Source organism: Sinocyclocheilus grahami, unplaced genomic scaffold, assembly GCF_001515645.1.
Source record: "Sinocyclocheilus grahami isolate Dianchi unplaced genomic scaffold, SAMN03320097.WGS_v1.1 scaffold868.1, whole genome shotgun sequence".
Classification (NCBI taxonomy): Eukaryota; Metazoa; Chordata; class Actinopteri; order Cypriniformes; family Cyprinidae; genus Sinocyclocheilus; species Sinocyclocheilus grahami.
Genome location: NW_015506047.1, coordinates 30,798 through 55,183, shown reverse-complemented (window position 1 = coordinate 55,183; position 24,386 = coordinate 30,798). Strand labels below are relative to the sequence as shown.

General features: G+C 40.0%; 1 protein-coding gene across 2 annotated transcripts in view; it reads left to right on the top strand.

Annotated features, from left to right (window-relative positions):
- LOC107563315 (noelin-2-like) overlaps nt 1-6,115 on the top strand; it is a 66,772-nt gene extending 60,657 nt beyond the window's left edge. For both annotated transcript variants that reach the window (XM_016248161.1, XM_016248160.1), the window contains exon 6: nt 4,576-6,115. In XM_016248161.1, the coding sequence (XP_016103647.1) occupies nt 4,576-5,250 (675 nt within the window). In that variant the 3' untranslated portion in view covers nt 5,251-6,115. The remainder of the gene's footprint in view (nt 1-4,575) is intronic.
- Nucleotides 6,116-24,386: the final 18,271 nt, after the last annotated feature.

Genomic DNA, 24,386 nt, shown 5'->3' with positions numbered 1-24,386 from the left:
AGCTGTGGGATTTACAACACGCAAATTCATCCTCTCCTCCCGAAACACATTAAAGTAGGTCTCCGGTAAACTGGGAGAAGAGCAGAGTAAACTTTATAGTTACCTACACAATCTGTATATGATATCAATAAAAACATGTCGTCAGATTATATTTGTAAGGATCATTGTTGCCTTTTCCATAGACATCGGCGTGTATTTTACAAACTGTAAATGTATGGTTTTGCTAGTACTTGTGTATTTAAATATCTGAAACCTAAAATAAATATTATATGGTTGAAAACACTGAATATTTGTGATTAATATGACAAGCGCTCAGCGCGTCCGATCTGCCTCTCCTCGTAATTGGCCATTTGGTTAGGTGATGGGGAGTTCGATATTATTTGTTAAATATAACAAAAAGTTGTGTGTCTGATTGGTCCAAATGCTACAGCGCGTCCGATCTGCCTCTGCGCCAGCCAAAGCGCGAAAGCGGATTTAAATTCAGCAGTTGATGACGTGACGCACTGAAAGTTCTAATCACACCGGTGTGATCATACGCTTCAGGGACCAGCCAAGACTGATCACACTGGTGTGATCGTACGTGTTAAAGGGTTAAATTCCTGAGTGTGAAGATGAAATTGAATTGGAATGCAGGTAGAGGAATTTAATTTAAAGACATTCAACACAGGTAATCTATCTACTGTTCTCTCTGTCCAATCTTTTATCATTTTGACTATAAAAGGACTTACATGGAGAGCACAACAGGCAATGACCATCATTTATTCTGTATTTCATGGGGGCAATGATACAGTCCTTTATCTTTGACTTTAATGATCACTAGCCAATATCAATCATTGATCACGTAAAGTGACAAATCACCGCAATCAAGATAATGGTCATATCAATCCGGCAGGCATCTGAGTATTGTCACACACACAGCATTGCTGGTTAAGCTAGCACCAGCATCCAAAGCATAACATATGCCATTCTTCTCAGAAGGGAACACAGAGGCAGAGATAGGCAGACCGCAGTGTGACCACAGCTCCACTCGCCGATCCACAGGGACTCGTTTAGCCCACAAAGGAAATGCTATACTTAATGTTCCAATTATCCTGCCTGTCCATAAGTCACCTGCTCTCCTCCTCTACAGTCACCACGCAGCCCCACAGTAGCCTAAAAATAAAAACGCACCGCATCTCTCTGTGGAATGAGAAATGGGGGAAGAGGCAGGGAGGGAGACTGCAGGAGGGAGGGAGGAAGGAGGAGAGGAGGCAAAAGATAGCAGGGGAGTGTTAAATCCTCAGAGGGGCTTCATTATTCAGGAGAAAGAACATAATAACCATCCTAAATAAGCTGACTGTCTGAGGTTTCATTAAGATGTGTTAATAAAGAGTGTGCAGCGCATGGCTTGGTAAAGATGGGGGCACAGTATGACTGTTGTGTGCCTGATAGATACTTCAGCCTCATACAGTGATGGCGAGTAAGAAGAAGAGAGAAAGAGAGAGATGGAGAACTGCTAACAGGATTGATTTCCTGTGAATGTGGAGTGGAAAAGGGCAGGGAACAACTGCTGCAGCTGAGTGCAGAGCACATACAGCATCTCCACTCCCACACAGGGAGCAGATCAATAGATTTGACAACACACACACACACGCACAGACTGTGCACAGTGGGAGTCACCGCTGGTTACACAGGAAGAAAGGCTCTCTCTCTCAAAAGTAAGTCAGGAGATGGCGTCTCTTTTGATGTACTATACTTTTATCCAGGTATATGCTCTTTCTACACCATTCTTGGCACAGAAATCTCAGCTTTCATTTCTGACCTGGTTCCTTCTTCTACATACAGAGGGTTCAAAAAGTCCACTAGTGAAAATGCTTCTATTTTGCATTATTGTCCAATTTGACATGTATTTGTAATTTAAATGTCTTAATATCTAGTATGTACCCATTTAGCTTTAATGTCACCAGCACTCAACCTGCATGAACGCCACAAGTTTGTGTAAAACTAGATGATCCTCCAGCATCAGAATCAGAATCAGAATCAAAAAGAGCTTTATTGCCAAGTATGTTTGCACATACAAGGAATTTGTTCTGGTGACAGAAGCTTCCAGTACACAGAGACAACAACAACAACACCACACAGATAATAAGAAATAAAGATATGTGAATAAAATACACACACACATATATATGAATGGAATAAGATGTAGGGTAGTACCAGTCAGATGGTAAGAGTTCAAAAAGGAGATGGCTTGGATGCGAGGGATCCAGAGTGATTTTCTGAGCCCTTTTCCTCAGTCTGGATATATATAGTTCTTGAAGGGTGGGCAGGGGAGCACCAATAATCCTTTCAGCAGTCTGAACCGTCTTCTGTAGTCTTCTGATATCTGATTTTGTAGCTGAGCCAAACAGACAGTTATTGAAGTGCACATGACAGACTCAGTGACGGTTGAGTAGAACTTTGTGACCAGCTCCTGTGGCAGGTTGAACTTCCTCAGCTGGCGAAGGAAGTACAATCTCTGTTGGGCCTTTTTTTTTTTTTTCATTTTGAGTCAATGTGATTGTCCCACTTCAGGTTCTGAGAGATGGTGGTGCCCAGGAATCTGAATGACTACTGCAGCCACAGTGCTGTTGTTCATGATGGTGAGTGAGGGGAGTGTTCAGCTCCAGGTTGTTAAGACTGCACCAGACAGCCAGCTGCTCAAGCTTGCTTCTATATGCAGACTCATCATCGTCCAGGATGAGACCGATGACTGTAGTGTCGCCTGCAAACTTCAGGAGCTTGACAGAGGGGTCAGTAGAGGTGCAGTCATTGCTGTAGAGGGAGAAGAGCAGTGGGAAGAGAATGCATTCCTGAGGGGCACCAGTGCTGATGGTGCAACTGTTTGACATGAATTTCCCCAGTCTCACTAGCTGTTGCCTACCTGTCAGAAAGCTGGTGATCCATTGACGGATAGATCTAGGAACAGAGAGGTGGGTTAGTTTGTTCTGGAGGAGTGCTGGAATGATTGTATTGAAAGCCGAACTGAAGTCCACAAACAGGATCCTCACGTTAAGTGGTTTGTCTAAATGTTGTGTGATATAATTCAGTCCCATGTTGACTGAATCATCCACAGACCTGTTTGCTCGATAAGCAAACTGCAGGGGGTCCAGTATAGGTCCAGTGATGTCCTTCAGATAAGCCAACACTAGTCTCTCAAACGACTTCATGACCACAGATGTTAGGGCAACAGTTCTATAATCATTAAGTCCTGTGATTTTGGGGGTCTTCGGAATGGGGATTATGGTGGAGCGTTTGAAGCAGGCAGGGACTTCACACAGCTCCAGTAAACTGTTAAAGATCTGTGAAAAAATGGAGGCCAGCTGGTCAGCACAGGTTTTCAGAGAGGCTGGTGAAACACCATCTGGGCCTGGTGCTTTTCTTCTCTGACATTCACTGATCTGATGTGTAGGAGGCGGGGGGAGGGGGGTTGCTGGAGATGTTAATGGTTGTGTAGAGAGATGGTCATATTGGGTGTGGGGTGTGAGGCCGGGAGTTTCAAATCTGCAGTAAAACTCATTCAGGTCTTCAGCAAGTTGTTGATTCACCTCAGTGCTGGGGGATGGCATTTTGTAGTTTGTGATGTCTTTCAGGCCTTTCCACACTGAAGCAGGGTTGTTTGCTGAAAACTGGTTTTCCAGCATTTTAGAGTAGCTCTTCTTAGCCACTCTGATCTCCTTTGTCAGTGTGTTTCCTGGCCTGATTGTACAAGATTCTGTCCCCACTCCTATAGGCATCCTCTCTGGCCTGACGAAGCTGAGTTTTCCTGTGAACATGGTTTGTCATTGTAAGTCCTGGTAGGATTGCACATATCCTCACATAAACTGATGTATGATGTTACAGTCTCTGTGAGCTCGTCCAGATTGGTGGCAGCAGCTTCAAAAATACTCCAATCAGTGCCGTCAAAGCAGGCTTGTAAATCCCGCTCTGCTTCATTAGTCCACCTTTTTACAGTCCTTATTAGAGGTTTAGCTGATTTCAGTTTCTACCTGTAGGTCTGTATAAGATGAACCAGACAGTGATCGGAGAGCCCCAAAGCTGCCCGTGAAACAGAGTGTTATGCATCCTTTATTGTGGTGTAACAGTGGTCCAGTATATTACCGAAACTGGACATGTAATGTGCTTACTATATTTTGACAGTTCACAGGATAGATTTGCTTTATTAACGTCTCCAAGAATGATTATGACCGGGTATAGTTGCTCTGTGATTTGATCAGCCAGCTGTTGTAACGCTACGATCACGCATGTTTGTGGAGGAATGTAATAACACTTACGCGAATACAGAGAATGAATCGCCAGATAGATTTCAGTTTTTCTTAGTTTAGTTTTTATTATTAATTCTGTTAACAAAATATCTTATTTTTTAAAATGATAATAGCACTGCATATAATAACACTGTAGTATATACATGTACATTTAAAATGTTATACGCATTCCCTGGGATTCTAACCTATGACCAGTACCATGCTCTACACTTTGGACTGTGCTGTATGTTTGTTTTTTTCTTAATTTGTATCTATCATGCATTTTACATTTGCATATCTTCTTCTGTCTCAGGTATGGTCAATGGACGGTTACTTTAAGGGACGCCGTGTGCTGGAGTATCGCACAATGAATGACTTCATGAAGGGCCAGAACTTTGTGCAGCATCTCCTGCCCCACCCTTGGGCTGGTACGGGTCACGTGGTGTACAATGGTTCCCTCTACTACAACAAATACCAGAGTAACATAATCATCAAGTATCACTTCCGATCCCGAAGCATCCTGGTGCAGCGCAGCCTTAGCGGCGCGGGCTACAACAATACCTTTCCCTACTCCTGGGGTGGATCATCTGACATCGACCTCATGGCCGATGAGAACGGGCTATGGGCCGTCTACACCACCATTCCCAATGCTGGAAACATCGTCATTAGCCGTCTGGAGCCACAAAGCCTAGAAGTGCTTCAGACGTGGGACACAGGCTTCCCTAAACGGAGCGCTGGCGAGTCGTTCATGATCTGCGGCACACTCTACGTCACTAACTCCCACCTGGCCGGTGCTAAGATCTTCTTTGCATACTACACCAACACCTCAACCTATGAGTACACAGACATCCCCTTCCATAACCAATACTCCCACATTTCCATGATGGACTATAACCCCCGAGAAAGAGTGCTCTACACTTGGAACAACGGACATCAAGTCCTCTACAATGTCACATTGTTCCAGGTCATCAAAACCTCTGAGGACTAGGTCACGCAGACCTTACAAACACATCTGCTTATACACAAATGTACACACACTGATACACCCACACAAATCACACACATTTATGTGGAGGAGGAGATGACTAAAGCTTGGACTTTTTTACTGCATTCCAAACTTCATAGAGTGCTATTATTCATCTAATGTTCTGAGGAGAGCAAGATTGGTACTGGTATACGGACTTAGCCTTTATTTTCTTTCCTGTGATGATTCAGCATGAGTACTTTCTTTTTATTTGTGGAAAAAGAATAAATAAACATCAAACTTTACCATTTTCAAGTTTCACCTTTTTCTTTTACCCCACAGATGCCAATGGTTAATAATGGCTGCATACTGTAATGAAAAGTTTGAGTAAATGCTTATTCGCAGAGTATTCTTTGTGAAATCTTTCACAAAGCCTTTATCTAAACTCCAGTTGTAATATAACTAGAGATGTGCCGCAGCAGGGTTGAGCCAAGTTCCTCTTGACTGCCTCAGGAAGTGAATCCAGCTCCTGTTTGGTGTCAGCCATCCTGAGGAGAGACGTCAGTCAGGCGGAGCTCCGTGACATGAAGGGCTGAAAGGTGAGGTGGCAGCGGAGAAGAAATGGGAGACAGTGGAAGAAGGAAAAAAAACAAAACAACAGTATTCAGTCGGACAGATGAGGCCCCGGGCTACAGTGATGCCTGCTGCTGCTGTTGTTGTTTGCACTTGCCAAGTTACAATCTGTTTCCATGTCTCTTTCGAGGCATGCCTCCTCAGCAGGCTGTGTAAAAATATTAAACCGTGGGGTTGTCCAACTACTTGTTAAATGTGTTCTTTATTTAATTTGAGTTAAGACCAAAGTATACTTCCCTTGTCCGCATTCTTCTTCGGCTCGAAAATAGTCCGTGTGACGTAATTTTGTGATGCAGACAGCCTGCCAAGCCACAATGAGACGAGTATGAAGTAGGACAGACACTATTATTCCTAAACACCAGAAAAACAATTAACAAGTGTAAAATGTGGGAAAGTCCACAAAACTCTATTCCTGGCTATGTGTAGCACTTACTGCTCTGCATGTTCGCCCAAAAGATCAAAATGTTGGAAACGAGCAGCTGAAGTTTATTTTTAACATTTAAGTGTGATCTTAACTGGTTATATGGGACATTTCAATACAGATTGTTTTGTGAATCTGTCACAGTTATGCTGTTTACAGAGAAGTCTTAAAGGCACAGCAGCAAAAAAGCAATTACTTCAAAGGGGCAGAACACAAACAATGGTCAAACTAAATGGCTAAATGATAAACCTTGACTAATCGTATGATAACACCTTTAGCAGCAATAAAGGTAAAGGTAATACGTGTATAAGAGAAGAAGTCAGAGGTGAAGGAGAAAATCATGCAAATTCAGCAAACTGGGTGAATATTCAGATGCCACTGTCTCCTCTTCAGTTTTCCTTTGTGGGTTCATCACATTGTTGTTGCAAAGAGCAGCTGTGCATGAATCTCAGGTCCGCTTCACACTGCATGCAAAAGCAGCACGTAAATGATGCAGTAGCCCAATTACAACAGCAGACACGCATGATCCTTTCACAAGAGTGTTTCCACTGCGTAACAGAACTGTGGAACTACACAGAAAATAAAATGATTTTGAGTTACCGTATTGATTTTTTTTCCTTTAGTAAATTATGAAATGACTATCAGGAGTTGGCCTTTAAGAATTACAAACTTGATTGTTGTCAAAGTAAATTTGCATCCAAATGGTTATTAAATGACATAAAATAAAACTGAATCTGGTACAGTATATGGTCTATTGTGTTTCCTTTTTTTACGAATATTCCCACAGTAAAAGTTAATAGGAAGTAAAAGTGATGAAAAGTAAGGAAATTTATTAATTTCCACAAAAATACACACAGAAAAATTTGAGTGAGAGAAACAAATACGGAAAAAGTATAGTCCAGTGCAATAATTCATGGGGTATTGATCACTAAATCAGGTGGGCAGATCACAAGAGAACTGGGTCTGTTATCTTTTTTAGACTGGAATAAAAAGAAAATGCCACAGACCCATAAAAAAAACACTAACATTTCAGTACGTGATTGGCATAAGTGTACAAAGTGGCATATCTGTGATGCTTTATTTGCAGCGTAACCTCTTGCATAGCTGAATGTGCACCAAAAACAAATTCATTAAATGTGGTTACAATCTGTCCCAGACCCCCTCCAAATGTAATTTCTAATGCATCTTGGGTGCATTTACTGTATACTGGGCTTTTAATGTTAAGTGCCATTCAATCATGATCTGATCGCCAAAAATGCATGTTAAGCGGGCCTGTTCATCAAGCCTAAAAGCTATTTTTTCAAACAATGTGTGAGTAGTTCACTGTTATTTTATATTACTTTATAAAAAATCCCTTTATTGCTTACAATTGTGCTGATAAGTAGGTTTATAGTGCATTTTCAACATTTTCTTCTGAGATCACCATGCTACACAGGGCACAAAACAACTCCCTGTTGAAGCTCCACTAGAAGTGCTGCTTGAGCGTGCAGTGTGAATGCTGCAACCTGTTAATAAGGCCACTTTACGTGTTGTGTAAAATAGGCTCTATGCAGTTTACAAGGTAAATAATTAGAAAATTATCTGATGTGTGTCACGCTGCGGCATATAAGACTGTGAAGTGTTCTAAATAATAGTTTCATTTGTATACATACAGGGAATTAAAGCTTTGATGCAGTGAGGCCGCTAAAAATAGAAATCGTGCTGAGAATGCAGCAATGCTTTGAAGCCGAGCAAAAGAAATCTAAAGAAAGCTGTACCATCTCCCTTTCTTCTCCTTTCTCTTTCAGGCACAAACATGTACCTAGTCCTCATGAATCTTGATTGTGGGGAGAACAACATTAGCACAGTCACATCTCTTATTTGAGTGCCTCAAATCAGTAGGCATCCATGCTGAATAAAAGATGAGCCTTTAACAGCCTCTGTTGCATCTACACTGCGTCCTTCTCTTAACACTGCTCAAGCAGACTAGTGCATTGGGACTACAGTAAACTTTCAATGACATAAGCAAAGCTGTCTGTTAGCATCCTGCTGCATGTCTGTTTAAGTGAAAGAGGTGATGTGATGGAGAGAGACGGACTCACGGATACACCACCCTTGTGATCATATGTGTCTACATGTGTGTTTGTGCGAGTGAGACATCAGTGTGATTCACACAACATCTTCCGCTTCTCGGTGAGGCTGCAGCCGGCCCAGCATGCACTTCTGTTTAATTAAGACTTACAGCCCAAACGGCAGGCATGACAGCTGTTTCATACACAGACAATTAAAAGAGCCACAGGCCCTCCCTTCCACTGCAGTGTAAAAACACTCTGTTACTGTAAAATGGCACTCTCCCCCATACACCCTTTCTTCTTCACATGAAGCACATCCTAGTTCAAATGAACACACAGGGTCCACTCACTTTGTGGAGTAAAAATCCCAGTTGTGTAGTAACGGTCACTAGAGTTTGACATTAGCATGTTGCTAAGCTAACACAAAAATACAGAACAAACAAATATTGAGCAAGACAGATTTTAATTCAACTGAATTTCATTTAGTTGTGTTTAGAACCATTTATTACTTTTTTGGTACTGAATTAAGTATCTTTTTACTGAGCTTGTTGCAATGCATTCTGAGATTAGCTAAGCAGTTAAATTCTGTGAATGGTTAAATATTTACAGTATGTTTGTTATTTGGCAGAGGCTTCTATGGGAACTGAAGGTCCCATTGGATTGAAGCTATACATTTTATATGTTACCTCAGAATCAAACCCAAACTTAAGTTAGCACACAGGAACAAAGTGAGCAAAAATCCAGTTTTATGGCAGCTAAGAAAGTGTTTATGGTGAGTAAAGTTATGAATATATGGGGCCACTCACACAGAACATATTTTTGCTTTGAAAAACACAAGTCGCGGGCAGTGGAATGGGGAAAAATTCAAGGCCATGAAACATTGCCTCCTTTGCCCCTTCAAGGAAATGCCCCTGCTCCATATTTTCTATTAGCGTTACAACCCATCATCTACCGTTACTACAGTTACCTGGTATTGGTTTATGTTGTAGTGACAGCACTTTATCATACAGCATCACTACACCACTGCTACGCAGGGTTCTGGACAGAAATACTAAAAATAAAGTGGCACAACTGTTTATAGTGAATTTGCCCTTCAATCTTTCTGCCTCCTATCAACAACACGAGGCACCTCAGATTGAAATTAATTCTGGCGCTCTCAAAAGTTTGTACAGCTGTTTCCCCCCTTGAGAAAGAGGTGTAAAGAGGACAGACAAGAGGAAAGCAGGTTATAATACGTTTTCATTCTCTTCCTTATCTCCCATGCTACGCAGGGTTCTGGACAGAAATACTAAAAATAAAGTGGCACAACTGTTTATAGTGAATTTGCCCTTCAATCTTTCTGCCTCCTATCAACAACACAAGAGGCACCTCAGATTGAAATTAATTCTGGCGCTCTCAAAAGTTTGCACAGCTGTTTCCCCCCTTGAGAAAGAGGTGTAAAGAGGACAGACAAGAGGAAAGCAGGTTATAATACGTTTTCATTCTCTTCCTTATCTCCCATAAGACACCACTTCATAATTGCCCTCGTAATTGCATTTTTTTTTACTCACATTAATTGGTACACTCAGCTCTAATTTCATTACATGCTGATTTGTGAAAGACAATAAAGCAGAAATCAATTTTGCAGCGAAACCACAGGTCATTTGTCTTTATAACCCTTCTGCACGGACACGCCACACTCCAGCGAGGCAATAAAACCATTACGGCTGGTTTAATAATATAAGGTTGCAGTGAAATCCGGTTTGACGTCATAGAAAGGATGCTGCAGGTGTGTGGGTCAGAGAGATTGTGGTTGTGGTGTCAGCTCAGAATGGTTTCAATAAGAAGAGAACAAGATGAAGACAAATTCATAGTGAGATCAGGTGGAATGCCCTGAGCCCCATAGTGGGGAAGAAAAAAACAACCTTGCTGGTATGGCTGCTGATAGTTATTGGGTAAGAATAGGGTAAGTTAGCCAAGCAGCCGTAATATGAATCCAGCTGCTCAGCCAAGTCGTGCAGTCGGTGTGATTAAACCAGTAGCAGGACCGGAGCTTCACAAATAGAACATTCATAATCCACCCGTGTTCGTCTCAGACAGTATTACCTCTATTTCGCTCACTCACAAACTCAAATTCTGCTCAGACCAACAGCTGCATTAAATTTGTGAGCAGACTCCATACCGTCAACTATTGAATTTCCCATACCCTCCTCTCTAATACACCTCTCTCTCTGTGGGAAATCTGTTTTCTGATGGACTGCCTGTTTCTTCCAGAACCCCTTGTGTGTGCCATCTGTGCTCGCGTTGTTGTGTGAGTCTGCGTAGGTGTGTGGGGGCTGTATAGACGGGCACAAACTAACCTACACCAACAACAGGGCAAAGCACTATGTTTTCACCAGATTAACCATCACTTTCGCAAGAGAAAACCGTCTCTGTTAGCCAGGACATTATCTCAAGACTTGTTTTCAGTTTTTGAGCAGATTTTGTCAACTCAAAATCAATTAAATTTACTATCTTTATACATTTTCTTGGCCTTATTGTGAATTATTTATCCACACAAGTAATTCTGGTTACACTTAATTCTGATAGTCCACCTTACACATTCTATTAACTCTCATTAATTTTCAACTGCATGTCAACTAACTCTCATTAATTTTCAACTACATGTCGACATTATCTCAAGACTTGTTTTCAGTTTTTGAGCAGATTTTGTCAACTCAAAATCAATCAAATTTACTATCTTTATACATTTTCTTGGCCTTATTGTGAATTATTTATCCACACAAGTAATTCTGGTTACACTTAATTCTGATAGTCCACCTTACACATTCTATTAACTCTCATTAATTTTCAACTGCATGTCAACTAACTCTCATTAATTTTCAACTACATGTTAAATAACTTTCATTAAACTATTAGTAGACTGTTAGGGTTAGTGACTGGTAGCTGACATGTAGCTGCAAAGTTACTTACAGTCAGCAGAATGTCTAAAGTGGACTATCGATATAAAGTGTTACTATTATTGCAAAGACAATTATATTTTACATCATATTTCATCATAAAATGTTATAACTTTTTCTGCCTGGGAAACAACTTTTCAGCTGATCCAATCAATTTCTAATGGATGAAGTTCCCTCCAATTTTTCTTTTCTCTGTGAATTTCTAGTTTCACTATAGTTTCAATAAAGCAGTAAAATACAAATGTTGTGTTGCAAATCCCATTTCATGTTGACTTTATACATGGTAAAATGTGTTTAAGGGAGTTGAGGGTACTCCATTCTCATTGGTAGCTGTAAGCAGGATCAATTTATTCAAAAATATGTAACGGACTCACAGGGGGAATGGAATTTTTTGATTGACAGGTTTTCAAACTCTCTAAAAATGTAGGTAGATTTATGTTCCTGCAGGTTCCATGTTGGCCTGCATATTGCTGCTACTTTCTACGAATACAAAAGCCATTTAAAAGCCTTAGAGGCAAAATTCATTCATTTTTTCTGTGCAACTATTACATACACTAGACAAAACTAATATGTAACCACAAAAAAACCTAGCATAATGTAGGACATTTTAAAAACATGAAATATCAGTGTGTACCTGCTAGACTATTAAACAAGGCAAGTAAATAATCTTATTACATTTTCATTACAATGCTATTCTAAAACTATTCAACCCTATTCCTCAAGTTATTGTAAGTAAAATTATTAGAAAATGCTTATAAATGTAAATGTTTATTTAATGTTTACTGCTAGAAATGGTTTGACACTGTATTTAGACATATCCAAAATTAAGAGCGATGGGAAAAATCCAAACCTTTTGTGGTGGAGCTAGAAAGTTAAACCAAAACAAACAAGCCTTTGTTGATGCCATCACCGAATAGGAATAGGAACGTAATTTGAAAGGAATTGAGGTCACTTTCTAGATCCACCAAACTTTACAATTGAAATTGACAATCATTTTCTGAAGGTTGAACACCTCCTTTCACTATTTATTGGAAAATAAAAGATTACTTTTTAAGAGTTCCCGTTTCAGTACACTTCAGTACACACTTGATGTGTTGAAAATTAGGAAGCGTGAAGCTTGCCATACTTTGGCACCTGTAACATTACTTAAAATGAAGTTGTATCCCATCAGTTTTAGTGTCTGCAGGAAAAGTCTGGAGCTTTGAAACAAATGACCGGCCTTTGTGAGAGCTTTCAGTGTTTCAGTGTGATTGAGTTGTTCTCTCTGCCTGAGGATTTGGAGCAGTCACAGTTCAGCAGAAAGAGAGTATTTCCTCTCACTCCAGCCCTGAGATAAATGAGAGACCTGTTGGAGAGCAAATTAGAAAAAAAGACAGCCTGGACTAGTGCAGCCACAGGCAGAGATAAGCAGAGTAGAATTCGAAGAGACAGAGAATAAGATAATGTCTAAAAACAACACAACAACTAATTTGCCTTTGCAGAGAAATACGCATTCATAGAGGCCAATGGGGGCATCTCTTCAGATGCACATGCACAAACACTGAATTCATACCATATTCCTTTTGCATTTCTGCTGTATAATGCAGGTGTAGCGAATACAGCTGTCACGGGAAGCGGTCACATAAATCTTTATTATGTCTATGGATTCAAAGTGTCAATTCACCAGACACCCCATACATAATAAATCAAAATATACATTAAAAGACAAGTGTCTGCAAGTTTATAAGCTCTGGAAATTTAAACCGCATAACATCTATATTACCAATAAGCTACAAGATTATGCTTACAAAGCAGATATCTGACACTTGATTCCCAGAGTGAAGAGTGTGTTTCCCACCTTTATTCCTCCCATGTTTCATGGGAAAGACTGTCTCCGAGCTGAACAAACAACACACAGCTCAAGGGGCAGGAAAGGTAATAGGTGATGACTGCTCACCCAGAAATGCCTCACGCACACAAATTCATTAATATGGAAATTGGGGCGAGGCCACAATCACGACGCCTTACTGATCTTGTTATTAAATTAATTTCCTCCAAACAAGCTGCTGGCGCTGCTGAACTAGTCAATAGAGATTCCTCTTGTCTGTGAATTTCAATGAGCCTTATCAATTTTGCATTCATCACAGCTAGCAGTGTCACCAGCAGAACGGCACTGCGGTCTCCAGCCTGTCACCACATCCCAACATGCACACTGCATTCATCAGTCCAGTGCTCACACGTCATTCGTCACCGCTGCGTGCTGACGCCGGGCCACGCAAGACCCCCCGGAGGCCCTATTCCCCATCTTTCAGAGTCAGCTAAAGATTCCACTCACGTCTCAGTCTCACCCACTCTCAGACAGTTGGCTATTTTCCTGACTTCACTGAGGGATGCCGCAGTTCTGTCTCTGAGAGCCCATTTCCCAGGCTCTTTAACGCCAGTAGTGATAAAAGGGTGTCAGAACGGATTCTATGCCATGTTGAGGAAGATCAAATACCATTTATAGCAACAGGTCTGCTGATAGATTTGGACACAGACATACTTTATAATTAGTCTCCCTGCTGAAAATTCATACATGGCTGGTTAGCCGCATATGTTGGGTTATGGATGCTGGAAATCTCTGATGGCACACCCACAGACCACCCACTGGTACAGTCTGTTCACTGACCACCTGATGCATACTACAGATAGAAATTGCCAGCATTTTCTTGATCTGGCAAGCTGTTTGCGCTGCCTTAAAATTTAGTCAACTCAAATATCCAAGTTGTCACTTAGTACAACTTAACATTTCAAGTTGACTAAACTTAACATTTTAATGCAGCACGAACACTTACTTTTTTCAAACCCAATTTTTTTTGAGGAAGGCTTTTGAGAAAGAATTAATCATGCCAAAATTTGCCAGGTTATTGGCTATTTTGTAGCAAATAAACCAGATAGAACTGTATGTTCCACTTGTTTCTAAAGATACTATTCTAAAGCTATGATTTCTTATTTAGATATAAAAGTAGAACATATTTTAGTGGATATTAAAATTGCACTAAATAAAATAACTTATTCCTGAAAGAAAATAAATAAATATTCTTGAAAGAAGCAAAATGTTCCAACAAATATTTTTCAAAGTAATGATTGTCTAGGGAGCAGGTTGTAAAGGTGGCCTGTAGACGATCAGAGTGTAGTGTTTATTATGTATTAAGCCTCTTCTCTGTTTAAACCAAGTATTCAACCAGATATCAAAGTCTTGTCATCAGCATTACAGCAACATCAACTCATTAGGCCAATTGCTTGGAAACAAATCATGCTTATTATGTTGGGCCATTTTTTGTGTTTTATGTTTCTGAACATTGTTAACATAGCATGAGTGGATTGTTTATTGGGGGGGGGGGGGATTTGTACTCCCAAGTAGCAGTGTTCATTAAAAACAGAGTGAAATTGAGCATTCTTGCATCTACAAACTTGCATTAAAGCTTTGTTGACTATAATAGAAGAGACTGAGTTTTGTCATATTGTAGAACTGCCATCCAAATGTTAAAGGTATAGATTACCAAAACATTTTATATATGTGATCATTAACCTCATGTTGTTTCAAACTTGTATGACTTTCTTTCTTCTGTGAAACACACACACAGACAAAGATATTTTGATATCTTTTGTCCATACAATAAAAGTCAATGGGGTCTAAGTCACACTGGACCCTACTGACTTTCATTGTTAAAACACTGATACCTTTTTCAAAATATTTTCCATTGTCTTCTTTAGAAAACAGAAAGGCTTACATGTTTGGAATGACATGAGGTTGAGAAAATGATGACAGATGTTTAATTTCTGAAGCAGTAATTTTTCTTTCTTTTTCCCAATGTACAGTACACACACATATGGATTGTTTATTTCTTTGCAGAGCCCATATTGTGAGTGGATGGAAACTGCTTTCTTTGATTATTTCACCTTTTTGCAGTCCACTATATATGGCCACTTAAGCAGCAGCCCAGCAGAAGTGTCTATGGGTTAATGGTATGCCACTTAATTCATATTATATTCTATTATATCAATATTCTGTAATATGAATGAATAAATTATGATTATATTAATATATTATTTAATCAAAGCTAATAAGGTTTATAAAGTGTCCAGCCCTGACTTTTTCACCCCTGGCTACAGTCCACATTACTGTCATCAATTACTGTATGTTCAGGTGCTATGGACATTGCAAGTGACTGCAGAATTGTGACATTGCAATGACAGTGGCATTAGGAGATTTTGGGGTCATGAATGTGTGACACGACTGTTACTCTGCTTTCTGTGTTTGCCTTCAGGTGACCATGGACAGTAGCTGCTGGTCTGGGACAGCTGAAGCACAGTTTGGAATCGTTAGAGCAATTACTACAAAAACAGAAGGCCACAGGGAGCAATTACACACTCACTGTTTACTCTCCTATGCTAGAGGCCAACAGGATCGAGGGACTGCTGATAGAAAGCAGATGAAATCTAGTGAAAGGGCAATGAAAGAACAGGCGATAGCGCACAGGAAGAGAATAGAGGAGGCGGGTGAGATTAGTAAAGGAAATCATTTTGCTGGGGGGCAAATAATTTAGGAAAAATCCACTGGAGCAAATCTGATGTTAGAGGGTCCAACACTCAATATTCTGTCACACTGAGCAGCCGGATTAAAAGCAGGTTTACACAGTACGTGGTAACCCACTGTTCCCAGTTTATTTAAATGGGAGAGAGACAGCAGATGGAACTGAAAGTGACACTGCTTGCTAAGCTCATGCATACACTCTTAAAAATAAAGGTGCTTCACAATGCCATAGAAGAACCTTTTTGTCTAAATGGTTCCATAAAGAACCCTTAACATCTGAAGAACCTTTCTGTTTCACAAAAGGTTCTTTGTGGCAAAAGAAGGTTCTTCAGAATATAAAAAAGGTAAGAAAGAGATGGTTCTTTAAAGATCCTTTGACTGAATGGTTCTTTGTGGAACCAAAAATGGTTCTTCTATGGCATCACTGTGAAGAACCTTTTGAAGCACCTTTATTTTTAAGAGTGTACAGTGTCGTTCAAAAGTTTGGGGTCAGTAAGATCCTTTTCTTTTCTTTTTTTGAAAGAAAGAAAGAAAGAAATTAAGAAAGTTATTGAGCATTGATTAATTAAATTGACCTAAAGTGAAGGTAAAGACTTGGTTACAAAAGATTTCTATTTCAAATAAATGCAGTTCTTTTGAAGAACTTTTCTAGAATTCTAGAAAAATGTATCAAATGTATTTGGTTTCCATAAAACTATTAAGCAGTACAATTGTTTTCAACATTGATAACACTAAATGTTTCTTGAGCAGCAAATCAGCATATCAGAATGATTTCTGAAAGATCATGTAACACAAAAGACTGGAGTAATGATGCTGAAAATTCTGCTTTGCCAGAATAAATTACATTAAAATAATTACAACAGAAGAGTTGTTTTAAACAGTAGGTGTGATTGTACCACTAACAGGTTGGATTTTGTACATGCATTTATTTTGTTATCAAATACTTTTTCAAAACCATTTTCATACAAACCCCTATCAGTCTCTTCCCTAACTCTCCATTTGATGCACTTTAAGCAGGTAAAGATAAATCAGGGAAAAACACTAACATTCAACAGGCTACCACTTTTTTCCCCCACATTGGTTTTATTGATGCCAAGCTACAAAATCACACAATGAATGCTGACAGCAGTAAACAACATAATACAAGTAGGTACAGTACAGCAGTAATCAACATGGTCGCTACTACACTTTTTGGACTACACGGCTCATCAATGATAAAATAAAGTAATATTACATATGTAATATTACAGTGAAATACAAACCTACAGCCAACTATAAATATATCCCTAAACCCATTTCATACACGTTTATATTTCTAGTATATTTTCTAATCAGTACAAACTCACTCCGATTTATCTCCAGCCACAAAACAAGTTAGCATTTACAAAGTATTATTCTTAAAAGTTTAAACTGAACAAATACATAAAACATTATATATGATACCAGTAAATTTGAGTTTTACTTTACACACTCGGTAGCAAATGTGTAATAATTATTTGAAACCTGAGAATGATGTTTTGTTTGTAAATACTGGTACAGCTGTAGTTCCTTTCATTTCATGTGACGCTACATTCTGGATGGATTTCAATCTGACAAGCTCATTGTTTTCGTGCTCTCTCCTGTCTGTCAGCACGGATGCTGGCCTGGCTGATCCGAAGGTTGTTCTCAGTACGGCTTGAAGAGGCAGAGGTGAAGGAGGTCAGCACTCTCACTGGTGACATAAAGAGATGTACAACCCCTCAATCTCATCTCCGAAAAGGACACAAGACTCACTGCTGCAATCACAGGCTTTAAATCCATCTCTCCATCCTGACCTTTCCCGTACCGCGCGAAGGAGAAGAAGAGAATTGACAGAGATTGAAAACTAAGCTGTTGTGGGAGACTTCCTTGACAAGCTTTTTGGCAGAAGGGAGAAAAAAGCCATTTGTGCCAATGAAAACAGAACAAAAGGGAGGCAAATGTGACAATCAAAGTGGCAAAAGACACATCCCTCCAGTTTGGCGCCAAACACGGGGCGAGGGATGGCAGGGAGGATGAAGAGGAAGTGATGAGGGGCCCAAAGGAGAAAAGCGCCTGATGAAATGATTGCAAGATAGACAAAATACAAGAAGGAGATGGATGCTAGAAACACGAGTCTGTGGCACCAGCACACTCTGTAATCATCGTACCCCTCATTTCCCGCTATTCACCACCTACATTGTCTCCATCGGGAGCATCACACACAAAGACACACACATGCACACAAACAGTGAAGAAACACTCTCAAAGCAAGAATCTGGACCTGATCACCTATTGTGCAGAGGTTATTATTGCAAAAAAAAAAAAAAAACGCACACACACACACACACACAGTTCAAAACCTCAGCCTAGCGTTCCCGAGCCACATTAGCCTGGTGAAGAGAGACGCCACCGAAAAAACACAGCTGAAGGGTGGGAGGAAACAGGCGGCCTGCAGTTTCTATGGAGATTTCAAACTTGATTATTCAGCTACCACGGCAAGCTCAGACAGAGCCATCAAAGGTCATCATTTATTATATCTCTCATCAGCCTGGTGTCAGTGAGCACGTTTACAGGAGTCAATGAGTTTGTATTAGAGAATCACAGTGAACACACAGTTCTATTTACTGTGTATGAATTGTGTTTACCATGTATGGTGACTTATAGCTTGTCTTCTTTGAGAAGAAAGACTGACAATAGAGGATGGAGGGGAGGGGCGATGAATGGCAGACTGAGAATTGGAAAAGAAAGAGAGAGAGGAGGAGGAGGAAGGCATAGAGTGAAAGAACAAGCTTCAATGATGTCACTCAAACGGCAGGGATTCATTAGTCAGGCAGCAATGCAGCAACTCAGCCATGAGATAGTGAAACATTTCACACTGGGCTTTTCCATTTCTCCCAACCTCTCCTTCCTTTCTTCTCCTGCTAGTTTCCCTTTCTTGTCAGTGATCCTGGCGAGGGTCAGAGCTTCAAAACTGAACCTCTGTTGTTCTGTCAAACAGACACCCAAACCGGCGGCATAGTTTCATTTGAACATTGAGATGGCAGCAGGTTGGCCTGGTCAAGAAATATTATGGCTTTTGGAGCTTGTCTGGGGTAAGATTAGGCACTATTATATACAGGGGTTGGATGCAGTGTTAATTTTGACAGCAAATTTTTATTTAGTTTTAGTCATAGGCTGCGTTTACACTAGCACAAAAAATCCGATCTTTCACTCACATCTGACACAGATCGGAATTTGATGCACACGTGTAAACACAAAAACCCGCACGAGATCCGATTTTTTTTGCATCCGATCTGAGCCACTTCCAAATGTGGATTTTAATCGGATACACATCTGATATCTGGACATCCGACCTACGTCTAAACACACATATCCGATTCTCCACAGAACTCCCAATGCGAGGGCGACACGTTTGCTCATAAAGATTTTGTAATGGCATTTTAATGCCGGCGTGCAGTATGCGCTCGCATTTTATTGAGATGGAAACTTTTTAATAGGTAAGAAACTGCACATTCAGGAGCTGGTTTTCAACCCCCGCCCCGTGAATTTTGAAAATACAACATCTAAAAGCTACATATATTGCTCAGCAATGAGGTGATAACTTAGCAGTCACTTCCAAATGTGGATTTTAATCGGATACACATCTGATATCTGGACATCCGACCTACGTCTAAACACACATATCCGATTCTCCACAGAACTCCCAATGCGAGGGCGACACGTTTGCTCATAAAGATTTTGTAATGGCATTTTAATGCCGGCGTGCAGTATGCGCTCGCATTTTATTGAGATGGAAACTTTTTAATAGGTAAGAAACTGCACATTCAGGAGCTGGTTTTCAACCCCCGCCCCGTGAATTTTGAAAATACAACATCTAAAAGCTACATATATTGCTCAGCAATGAGGTGATAACTTAGCAGTCTTTGTAATTAAACCGACAAGCTTGTTTGCAATGCTTCACAATCGCTCGCTCGCACGTGGGTGCATGCGTTCGTTCGTTTTGGGTGGGAATTAAAGTAAACACAGATATCGGATACCAGTCGAGTCTAAAGTGAATGTAAACAGACGTGCAAAAAATCGGATATGGTCAAAAGATTGGATCTGTGCATTAAGTAAACGCAGCCATAGTAAACGCAGCCATAGTCTTTTGACTAAAATGCCATTTAGTTTAAGTCATATTTTAGTCATCTGAATTGTTTTTAGTTTTAGTCTAGTTTTAGTCGACTGAATATCATAACATTTTAGTTGACTAAATCTACAGTAAATATAGTCGGCTAAAATCTAATGGGTTTAGTTACAGTGCATTTATTAAGCATTTCTCTAAAATTTCCAAACTCATTATATAGGTTTGATATTAAGGTTTTATCATGATAGACACTGATTTAACTGCGGTGACACACAACATGCCTTTATGTTGAAATTAAATAAAACCACTTCTCATAAAGAACAAGGTCTTCTTTTTAATGAAATACCAATTATGCTAATTATGCATTCTTTATAGCAACTTGTTTACCATATTCTTTCAAGCAGACATTTATTTCTATAAATAAATTTAGATTAATATTTTGCTTTCTGTGTGTGTATATATGCTTCACTGTCTGCGCTCAGAGAGCTGGACCGAATTGAGTTGAGTCTCTTGCGTCGTCAGATTTATCCACATGCCTTCTCTTCTCTTACTCCCACATATTGAAATTTTTTTACGTTTTATGTGACGTGCAGCAAGTATATGTTAGCTTATGTCCCTCTAACCTCCTAACTATGCAGCAGATTCATTCTGAATTAATCTCTTCCCAAAGCGTCCCTCCCTAACATTTTCATCTCGTTTTTATTAGTTGACGAAAATGTCAATAGATTTAAGTCATAGTTTTTGTCATACAAAAAGAGTTTTAGTTCGTTATCGTCTCGTTGGCGAAAAAAATGTCGAACAGTGGTTGGATGTGAACACCCATTATTATAATACCATTTGTGTAGGCCACAGTGGAAAAAAACACATTGCAATCATCTTTAATCTTTTCATTGACTATATTGTCTAGTTTGTAAATCAATAAAGAGTAAGTTGTGATCAGCAGTGTTTAGTACAAGCCATGGGTGAAATGGGTGACTTGTCAGACTTCCAAAAAGGACAAATCATATGAGAGTTTAGCAAAAGCATCTGTCAGCAACTTTAATAGCCCAGTTTTTACGATTATAACTGCATACACAAAGCATGGCAATACTTCATCAGCTGAGAAGAACCAACATGAACTTCAACATCTGCCCTTACCAAACAAATCACCTGACTTACTGCCAAACAAATCACCTCGACTAATATTAAGTGAAAGTGATGTGACGTGTAGCCAAGTATGGTGTCCCATACTCCAAATTTGTGCTCTGCATTTAACCCATCCAAGTGCACACACATACAGCAGTGAGTAGTGAACACAAAACACGCCCGGTGGAGTTCCCTTTAAAATCTTAAATGATTCCCTTTGAGCTAAATTATTAAATTATTAAATTATTGACCTGTTTACCCTACAGCAGTGAGTAGTGAACACAAAACACGCCTGGAGCAGTGAGCAGCCATTTTTGCTGCGGGTTCGGTGCTTTCCTCAAGGGTCTCACCTCAGTCGTGGTATTGAAGGTGGAAGAGAATGCTGTTTATTCACTCGCCCCACCTACAATCCCTGCTGGAACAGACTCGAACACGCAACTTTTGGGTTACAACTGTCTAACCATTAGGCCATGACTGCCCCCTATTATCAAACCACTGTGACCAGTTTAAGGCTGGTAGCTATATTAAAGGCAAATGATAATAATGAAACCTTAATAATGAAATATTTCCTATTTCCCAGGTGTTTGTCCAACCCTTGTATGTTGTCTTGTATTCAAGATTTGACAGATGTCAAATGAATAGCTACTTCTAGCTATGTTTATTTCAGGGTATCTATTATCCCAGCTTAGTGGGTAAAATTAGCTGATCTAATAGTTTCGAATTTCTGTTCTGAATTCTTTAAGAATGTTGCAGTCATGGAGCGAGACGCAATATGTGCTGCTGCATGAACCGAATAAAGGGTGCCTACACTCTAGACTAGAGAAAGCTCTTTGATCGATATAAACACGCAAGATTCGTTTAGAGGGAATGGAAAGAGTGAGTTTGAAATAATTTGAATGTATTTCTAAAAGCACAACTGAACTTTGCACCCTCATAAAAGTTAATTTAAAGTATTTTCAATTCTGATTAAAAGACAAAGGTGCAGGATTGGATGGACATACACTTGACAAATAAACCTATGAACCAAATGCAAAAGAAACAAAGCAAGCCAGGTCTGTGTGTACATACATATATGACAACAACGATTCAGAGTGAATGGCATCTTGAGGACTTAACAGAAGAGCATAATCTCCCTGAAGAGCACATCTGAAAGCTACCAAACATACAAAGCTCTCCTGCTGCTCCAACACTTTGGAAAGGCTTCACGGCAACAAATAACACACGCACAAATGGTTTATTGGCGATTGTTCACTTCAAGGCCTATTGTTGTGAGCTACAATGGCTTGAAAGAAGCTAGAGAAGCAGAAATAAAAATGGGAGGCATCTGTTAGAGGCAGATGAGTGAAAGATTGAGGTCATCCTCCTCCAGATCCTCATTAAGTATTGAGGCTCCAAATCGGAGTCTGCAAACCCTGCCGTTCCGCACGGTGTCAAATGTCTGATCACTATCTCCAGCTGCAGGTTGAGTCGTCGAGCACAGGGACCTGTGTAGCTCAGAAGCGCAGTGTTCTTGTCAGACTGGAGCGCAGACACCCCGCGAGTGACTGAACAATCACAGACAACTCCAGCACAGACTTACACACAATTTCATTTCATGTTATACATCGAAATTCACCCCCTCAAGGCAGTTGTTCCTTGGGGGATTCTGCAGAGGCGCTCAGGCTTGTTGTGTTTTTGACAAACGAATGAAATGTTCCTCTGACGCCGTCAGAACCGATCTCACCGTACGTTACCGCATTATCACGGTCTTCATCACGAATATGTTATGGCTTGAGACTTCTGTGGGGCTCGTCATTTTTTACTGCATATGGCAGCTAATGTATTTCGCAGATATTGAATGGCACTGCTCTCTGCTGCTTCTTTATATGTTAATTAAAATTTCATATTCACAGCTTTTTATTGCCATATTGGTGTGTAAAATGGCAGATATGAATTATCGTTAGTCCCCTCTAAGCTATTTATGAGAAGGCTGTTAGTCTGTGTGCTAGTGGCTTGTCAGTTGTGAACAAAATGTTCTCCCATAGACTCGTATGTCCTTCTAATGTAATACACTGTCCTTAAAGACTGACTAGCAAATCCAAGATTGAGAAAATAGCCTTGGATGGTGAGCTGTGAAGGAGCCTATAGATTGGACAAGCTCACTTAAGAACTAAGACCTTTACTGAATGAGTTGGTGATTTAAACCTTAATGAATGAGTGAGTGAAGTGGCATGTTGGCCATTCAGTTCAACATGTCAATCTTGTCCACAACAAGTAGAGTGAGTAAGAAGCATTGCACTAAACTAAAACTAAACTAGCCTTAACTAAACGAGCCTTAACTAAAATAAAATAAATTTACAATAGGCTACTAAATAAACAATTCAAATTGTTTATAAGTTTATGGTCATCAGTCATATATTATAAGACAGACAGATAGATAGACAGATAGACAGCTAGATAGATAGATCCGTTGTGTTTCGGACATCCCAACTTCAATTGCAATTGCCCGGCTTGCAGACCTTTCCAATCCCGTCCGCCTTTCTCTCTCCCACTTCGCTTCCACTGTCCACTTACTGTCAAAATAAAGGCATAAAATGCCCCCCAAAAAATATTTTTAAAAAGTTAATCTTGGTGCTCCAGCTGTCCAGGGTTTTTTTTTTTTGCTGCAGCTCTTTCATGGAGTTTGGCTTTGTGAAGTTCTTTGTGGAAACAGGGTCTTCACCTTGAATATTGAGTTTTGCTGTCACTTTGCTGCAGTAGTTTTGTATTGTTTGGACACAATCCTTCTTAGTGCTTGACGGTCCCTATCATTCACTTTCAGTTCTCAACCACTATTCTTCTTTGCTGATGAAGTCTTGACATGCTTTGCGTATGCAGTCATAATCATAAAGACTGGGCTGTTAAAGTTACAGCTGCTTTTGCTAAACAGGCTCTCATTGAACACTTGTATTAAACACTGCTGATCACAACTTGTCCTACACTGATACAGTAAACAGCTCTAAAAGATTCAAAAACAAACTGTTAAATACTTGGTCCATGCTAGTGGTCAAGTTTTTTTATTGAGCATAGACAAAATGCCTGACAAAACTAATTAAAAAAAGACACTGAGCAGAGAAAGCGGGCCAAATTGGAGTCCATCACAAAAAATCTACTCCACAATATCTCGGAGAAACCTTTCTTCCGCCAGTGTATTGCAAAGAGCACTTTTCTGCCTGCAGCCTTCAGCGGGATACAATGCCTCATTCTCCGCCCGCCACACTCACCTTTACTCTAAGCGAAAGCTTCGGGTCATAGTTCTTTGCTGCGCACTCGAACACAGGTATTACTATAA